At 42.4% G+C, this 7,825-nt stretch overlaps 1 protein-coding gene across 3 annotated transcripts; it reads left to right on the forward strand.

Moving 5' to 3' along the window:
• Positions 1-25: 25 nt before the first annotated feature.
• Positions 26-7,122, forward strand: LOC114447776 (regulator of G-protein signaling 1). Of its 3 annotated transcripts, none has more exons than XM_028424242.1 (6): positions 26-331; positions 928-1,456; positions 2,101-2,150; positions 2,341-2,474; positions 4,800-4,966; positions 6,273-7,122. In XM_028424242.1, the coding sequence occupies exons 2-6, from the start codon at positions 971-973 to the stop codon at positions 6,441-6,443; spliced, it is 1,008 nt and encodes a 335-aa protein (XP_028280043.1). In that variant the 5' UTR covers positions 26-331; positions 928-970; the 3' UTR covers positions 6,444-7,122. The 3 variants fall into 3 exon arrangements, with proteins under 3 accessions (XP_028280043.1, XP_028280051.1, XP_028280035.1); XM_028424250.1 differs by having other exon boundaries at positions 966-1,456; XM_028424234.1 differs by having other exon boundaries at positions 27-331; positions 890-1,456.
• The last annotated feature ends 703 nt before the right edge of the window (positions 7,123-7,825 follow it).

Consider the following 7,825-nt stretch of genomic DNA (forward strand, 5'->3'; position numbering starts at 1 on the left):
GCTATAAGTGTGTGTGCCGGGCAAGTTGAGGCAGAAGTGAAGGTGTGGCAGCAGTTACGAGGAGGAGCCCTCTCTGTGCCACTCAAGTGTCACGAGAAAACTTTATGGAACTTTTCTCGGTGACCGTCTTCGGTCCGCTTGCTTCCTGCTATTGAAGACGAGGAGTTGTTGGAGGACAGACGGGCTGAGAGAGCGGCGCAGGAGCGGTGCTTTGTCGTGGAATTAGAAGTCTTCCTTTCAGGTGTCAGTTTCTTCTGGACTTTGTGCCCATGAGATCTGGAGGAACACACCGACCCGCCTTGAAGGAGGCTCAGTAACTGCTGGCTGAAAGGTAAACCTGGCGTTCATCAGGCGTCGTACAGCGCGAGAAGCTTAATGAGTCCATATATCAGCCAAGTGTTGTTTTTCCCAGAGCTGCGCGGAGCAAAGGTCTGTAAGGGCTGGATGGCAAAACTGTCATCAAGCAGCATAACACAGCACAAGCGTGGCATTCTGTTGTCAAATACAATGACAGCACCACACATTTTAAAGGCAAAAATATGAGACAGTAAAAAATCTCAGAGACTAAAGTGTTTATATCACTGTTTATCCTATTGATAATATTTTTTTAACTTACAAAAACACATTTGTTTACAAAATAGTATTTCCAATATCCAAAACTGAGGCTTTACTATGGACATATTTAGGTTACATCAGATTTTAGTTTCACCGAGACAATTGTGACATTAAAAGATTTTGAATTCTGACTATAATAAGAGTAACTCATTTAGATCATGCATTCAAAATAAAAAAATGAAGGTGTCACTGGCCCATTTTTCTGATTGTTTCTTTTCTCTGCTCCTAACTGCACTCCTCTCTTCTGTATTTCTCATACTGTTACTTCATGCAGCTCTGATCTCTTCCTCCCTTTCTGTACCTTGTCTCTAGCCTTCATTCTGTTACATCCCTTCCTTTCCCACCTTCAGCTATCATGCGTAGATTTAGCTCTGAGGGATCCCTCCTGGATCTAGACTTCCTGCCATGGAAGAGGGTGGCATTGAAGAACCCAGAATACGGGAACAACAGGGAGTCTGGAACCTACACGGCTCATTTTGAGGACGATGAACTGAATGGGAGATCAGCCGGCCTGGCTCCCACCATCCAGGAGCCCACAGCCTGTGAGGCCGGGAGGAAAGAGCTGACCAAGGAGCACAGCATCAGTGTAGAGAACCTGGGCACGATGGGGAAACTAGACAAGAACCAACTGGGAGCGTGTGTCATCAACGAAGGCTGCAGGGCGTACAGTGACAGTCAGCTGGCCCCAGCCGCCAAGGGCATCACTGAGAGCATGGAGAGAGACAACCCCCTGCCTCCGTCACCTTCATCCTCCATCAACCCCTTCAAATTCCATCACAGGCACCAGCACAGAACTAAACTGTCAGCTGCTAAACTGCACCTCAAGAGTCTGTTTGGGCAGGTGGGGTTGTCCTGTGGTTGTAGATGTTTGACCCACACAGACAGTTTGTGATTTGTGGTGACTCTCTGGTGATTCTGACTGATCCACAGCAGTAAAGCTGCGGCCTGCACAAAGAGATGATAAACTTATGGCATAGTTAAATTCAATAATGACTTGTTGTTAATGTGAGATATTTTGAGTCAACAGCTGAAACCTTGAAAATTGAGTTCCCATCTAAATAGATCAGTTACCATGACAACATCTGTTGAAAAAACCATGTGGTGTAAAGATTTGTAAAAATTTACTGCTTCACTCAGAGTTGGAATTGCTTGATCAAATTAGGATTAGCTTTTAAATTACCACTCCTTATACAGGTGGGTAATCTGTGCTGTGTGAAACATGAATGACCTCAGTTTGATAGGTAAAGATTGTTTGCACCTGTATGATTCAGACGGTGTAAACAATGAGACGAATCAGCTGTTTGTATAGAGTGACTAAATGTCCTGTATTAAAAGTGCAGTTGATATAAAATGATCTTTTGAGAACAAGTTATAGGACAATTATACAGTTTGACGTTACGGACATGACTCTTAACTCCTCTCCACAGAAAGCTGCAGTGTCATAGACTAAAGCCTGATCATTTCTTCTGATCATTTGTGTTTCAGAGTCCTCATTCCTCAAACTCCAACCTGCATAATACAGAACAGAAAGACAGGTGAGAGCCCTGATTATTTTCTGGGTGGATATTATCTTACATCAAATAACACTTCACTTTCATTCCTTGTACAAATACAGAATGTCTTTAAAGTTTATTGGATTCAAATCTTAGCCTTGCATGCAGCAACACCTCTTCTAATGACAGCTTCTTTCTCCTCATGCCGTCTCTCTCATTATGTGGATCGCAGTGCCAAAGAGAGGAGATCTCGTCTGCACTTCATGCGTCAGTGGAGTCAGGTGGGCCACAGTAACAAAAGCAGAATCAGTCGAGAAGAACTGGAAAAGTGGGCCGAGTCCTTGAATGCCCTGCTGGCCAGCCAAAGTAAGTCCTGGTGTGAATCAGAATCAGTTATTGCCTCAGACAGCGGTTTGCTAATTATATAATGCTAAACAAACGTAGTTAGCTAACTTTAATTTAACTGCACTGCATGTGTCTATCTCATGTCATAAGTCATGTCTGACAGCAAAGTAGTGTGACATGGAAATGTGCGGCATGGATTAGGAAGATGGAGATTAGGTGTTGGAGTAGAGCCAGCTGCAGGAAGCTGATCTCTGTCCTGGGGAACGTGTGCATAAAGATTTCAGTAATGAATAAAAGGGATATTGTGAGTGTAAAAGAGGAAGCTGAAAAAGCATAGAAACAATCCTTCTTCTTAACTAAACCTTTCCTGAGGCTTCATTTACAGTCCAGTGGATGAATCCTAATATTTAGGTGACACACTGACCCTTCTTCTAGCACCACCATCAGGCAGAAACTTTACTTATATACAGAGGAAATACAAAAATGTCATGAACAGAAGCCATATGCGCATTTTTGCTCTGTATTTTTTTACGTCAAGACAATATTTACATTTGAGATCTTCTCCTACTACTAAGTGCACTGTACTTTAGGTTAAGTGTGCCTCATTCCTGGTTACATACTGTAGCTGTTACACATTTGTCTCTGAGACTGGGCAGAAATAAACTAAGAGGATACCTTCACCTAAAGACAGTGGGCTGTCTTCTTCTACCTTTTGCCCTTTTCCTTTGAGTGCCGGACTTGAACCATTTGCACCCTGACATTTGAAAACCTAACCACTTCTGCCCCAGAGAAATGTTCGTGCAACAAAAAGTCACATCTGTCCTAAGTTCCTCCTGCATTTATCTGAACTTGTTGCCGAAGTGATGTTGACATCCGAGCCGACGTCACTACCGGCAGCGTGCTGTGCAATAAAAGCTGAAAGAGCAGTACTTCCCCTGACCTCACTATATCTATGAATAGAACAGATGGTAAACACCAGTAGTGTTATAAATCACTGCTGGAGCATTGTTTGTGTAAAAGTCACTCCAGCTTGGCATTTTTTTTTTATGCACTGAAGGTTTCCTCAGTCACCTTGTATTTCCTGGTAGTTTCTGTGGCGTAGCCTCCTGTATCTAATGACACGGTATCACCCCTATCAACAGAACCGGGGCAGACCCTGATTCAGTCTGATAATACAGACGGTGCTACAGGATATTTTAGATTCCACAGGATGTTTTCATTGACTTATCATCCTCAGCCTTGTCTAGACAACACTCAGGAGCTCTGCCAATCACTCTTCAGTACACCTCCAATTGACAAACTAGTTAAATATGCAGATTTGCTGAAGCCCAAAGAGGGCTCCTCTGTTTTAATTTGTGTGAAGTGTTCTTTGTGTGTGTTTTAAATCCATCTACTGTCACAGTTTAATGAAAGAATCTGAGACATTCTAACTAAATGGATATAAAGCAATTTACTGAAGCACACAGCTGTAGCTGGAGGCCCAAACAAAAAAAGCCATTACCAGATCGCACAAGTAGGGCTGTAATGTCTGCGAGCCCTCATTTAACTGACATTAGGTATGGGAAGCTGGAGAATGTGTGGTCCCCTGACAAACATCCATGTGATTTAGTACGAGCTTCAACTCATTGTTTTATTATGACTCTCATTAGAGAGCAATATTTCTCACCTCATATTGCCTTCTAATGATAATGCAGTCTGAATTGAGCTTTTTGACCAGTAATGACGTTCAAGCACGGTGTAAGATGATTGTCAAGACAGGAGGGAGGGCTCATTGTGACGTACAAGTTCATTTATGCAATCAGTTTGCATGATCACAATCTCAGAGAAAGCATTAGACTGGTAAAAGCCCGGACGTGTTTGAAGAGGAAGAATGTCGTATTTCCTCTCTCCTGCATCTGTGCTGATGTTGTTAGACGGGCAGACCTCTTGTGTCGCATGCTGTTAAAAAGTTTTTATCTTATTTGAAGCTGACTTTGGTGTACTTACCTTACTAACTTTGTGTACTGTTCAGAGCTGGCCTCAGCACTCTGTGTGACTTGGCCTCTTTATCAGTGCCATGCTAATTTTGCAGCTGACATGTGTGAACTGTGTCTTGTTGTGCATATGGTGTCAGCAGTTTGAGTTTTTCCTCTTGTACAAAGCAGTCATCGTGTGTGAGACCAAGCAACGTGCCCTGACAGAAGACAGCAGAGGCGATGCGTGCTGAGGTCTTTACAGTAAACGTGTCATGTCCTTATTAGGCCTGAGGAGTTGTTGTGTCAGTGCTGTGTGTGTCCTCCTCTTGTAATGTGTATAATGTGATGTTGCATGCGGATGTAAACCCCTCTTATCTCCTCCTCTTTTCAGCTGGTGTTTCAGTGTTTGGAGCATTCCTGCGCTCTGAGTTCAGCGAGGAGAATCTACAGTTCTATCTGGCCTGTGAGCAATACAGACATTCATCCAACAACTTTAGCCTACATAGGAGAGCTAAGGACATTAGCGCTACCTACATCCAACCAGGTGCTCCACGAGAGGTACACTAATATTTTTACACTTACAACATAATCTCTCTTCATGTAACAGGAAGCATAACAGAAACCCTGTTACACACCTCTATCTCTCTCTGTGTGTAGTTTTTTCCCCTCTCCATGCCCTGTGCGAGTGTTTTGGAAGCATGTGTGGGTGGTTGTAGTTTGACGTCACAGCATTCCATCAATAGCTGCATTCATGCAGTGTGTTTTTTTCTTCCACCGCAACTGTTACAGCCAAAAACTCTCCTGCACATGCTCCAATTATACATGCAATTTTTAAAAAGAAGATTTGCAGGCTACTTCTGTATCCACAAATTAACTGTAGGATAATGAAACTTTTGTTTATTAAAAATCAACAAAGTCAACACAGTCCCCAAGGTTTGCCAATATTGACTGCCATATATTACAGGTTGCTTATACACATTTGTTGATAGTAGCTGTTAAAGAACATGCTGTCATCTTATTAGCTAGCAGTCACATGCTTACCCTTCTTATTGGTGTAAGCAAGCATGGCCATTGTTAGTGTTCTTTGTGGTTTGTATGTTGTCATAACCACTGACAGAGGATGTACATACAGAGTACATAACGGTTATAATGTCATTGCTGCGGTATCTTTAAAAGAGAAGGTTTTATGAGGCAGCACATGGGTCAGAATCAGAGTGACTCTGACAGACGTCAAACTGATGGGGGTCATAGCATCACCACAACTGTAGTAGGCAGAGGTTAGCACCTTCCAAAAGTAGCCCAAGTGAGCATCTGGCTGGAAGAAGTACAACCCTTCCTTATACTGAGAAGGTCCTTTAAATGTATGTGCTTTTAATGCAGACTTTCTAAGCACATGCCGGCGTTACTCAATCAGAGGTGTGTATGTGTTATGCCATCTCACTCAGGCTCACTGTGGTTTACTAAGTGCTGTAACTACCTCTTGTGCCACCTCAGATGGCATAAGGACGAATACTCTGCCATTCACTGTGACTATCAAGAAGGTGCAATAGCATCATAATTAACAGGCTTATGGTGCTATTGCACAAGCAGTTACTCACAAAAATAATACTAGCAAGTCTGTATAATGGAAAACAGTCCATAGTGTGATAAAGATGTCAGGGAAGGTCATATTTTATAAGTCTGTCTATACTCCGTTTACACCACTATATCAAATCTATACATTTATTCCAATTCTTACATTTACTACTAGTTACCTGGCATAACACTAAACAGCAGATGTAGCATTGTCTTTTGATTTTTTATGTGAATATTCTTTATGCGTCTGTGAGTACGATTGCCCAAATTTATTTGTGTTGTCTTGTAGGTGAACCTGGACAGTAAGACCAGAGATCTGACCATCCAGCTGCTGCAGGCTCCCTCTCACACCTCCCTGTCCCACGCACAGAAACGTATCTACTCTCTGCTGGACACGGACTGTTACCCACGGTTCCTCCAGTCTAACATCTACCTCTCCTTACTGAGAGAGTCTGACTAGAAACTGGGGTCAGTGCCAGGGCCTCAGTGGTTTCCAGGACTTGTAAAACATATCTCTTTAAAATATTTTGTAGAAAGTATATGTACAATGTTTTTGGAGTGTTCCAGCATAGTGTTGTCAACACACAGATTCAGTACAGAGCTAGAGTTGCTAGTTTAGCAAGTAGGCGCAGGTAGCACACTGCTAGTTAAACATTGTATAAGGGATCTTATTCTTTAACTGCTTATGTCCAGTAAGAGAACCAGTTCAAATAACAGTTATACAGCCCACACGTTAACCAGTAGCTGACAACTCACACTGTGATGTCACAACTGCTACACTGCCCCACAGCTCAGATCACATTACAGTAAATGACAGGGTATTTTTGAAAGCTTGTTGGGAGCCATGCTATCATTTCCCCTGTCTTTATGATAAGCTAAACCAGCCACACCTGCCTTTCAGATCTGTACTTAAGATCCAAACATGGATTTTACTTTTGGAAATTGTTTTGGAGATCCTTCGTTTGTGGCGTTGGCAGCCGTTATGTGCACTGACATGCTAGAGGCTGTTTTCTTTCCCTCCCATTAACAGCTGTGTAACTATGCAGCTCTTGTTTTAATCATTAAACCCTCGCCATGAGAACAGCTAATGTCCCCATGGTCCATTAAGCTCAGTCTGAGTTTCCTCTGCTCTCTGGAAGGAAAAAACAACAGCAAGAATGATCTCTTTGCTGTAAAAGTCAGTGCAGTGTGCTGTGACATCATGTTCATTCTGATGTCCTAAGAGTGATTTCAGTATCCCTCTAAATACCTATCCTCAGAAAATGTAATTAGCGTGTGCAGTAGCATTCCCTTGAACTTTGGTCCTGTAGACATCTCCATAGAAATAAAATCCTGTTTTTGTATGTGATGTTTGTCAATTCCTCAGTGGCTGTGCAGATATGCTGAGTTTGTGTGTGTGTGCAGTATTAAGAGCTTTAAACCAGAGGAGGTGCAGGATGTGTCAGGGATCAGAGTGAACACTAACACATAATGTCCTTGATTCAATGGTGTGTTGGACAGAAATGTTTACTCTACACACACAACCATTTCTGATCCTTTTGACAGGACATGAAAGGACATTTTTCAAATATTCTTTTTGTTTAACAAGTTACATTTATTTGTAAATAAGTTATAAGAACAGGTGTTATTGGTAGTATTCTGTAGAGACAGACACAAAATTTTCCTGTCTGTCTTTAATGTCTTCTGCAGGCCACACAACACCAATTAGACAGACCACTCCCTCCAGATGCAGCTGTAATCTCTTCCTCTGTAACAAAGAGGAACATTTGCGAGTAGCTGCTGCACCACTGAAGGATCAAAGCTGCACTGAGGATGTTTATAAGTCTTTGTGATGTGTAAGCT

Source organism: Parambassis ranga, chromosome 2, assembly GCF_900634625.1.
Source record: "Parambassis ranga chromosome 2, fParRan2.1, whole genome shotgun sequence".
Classification (NCBI taxonomy): Eukaryota; Metazoa; Chordata; class Actinopteri; family Ambassidae; genus Parambassis; species Parambassis ranga.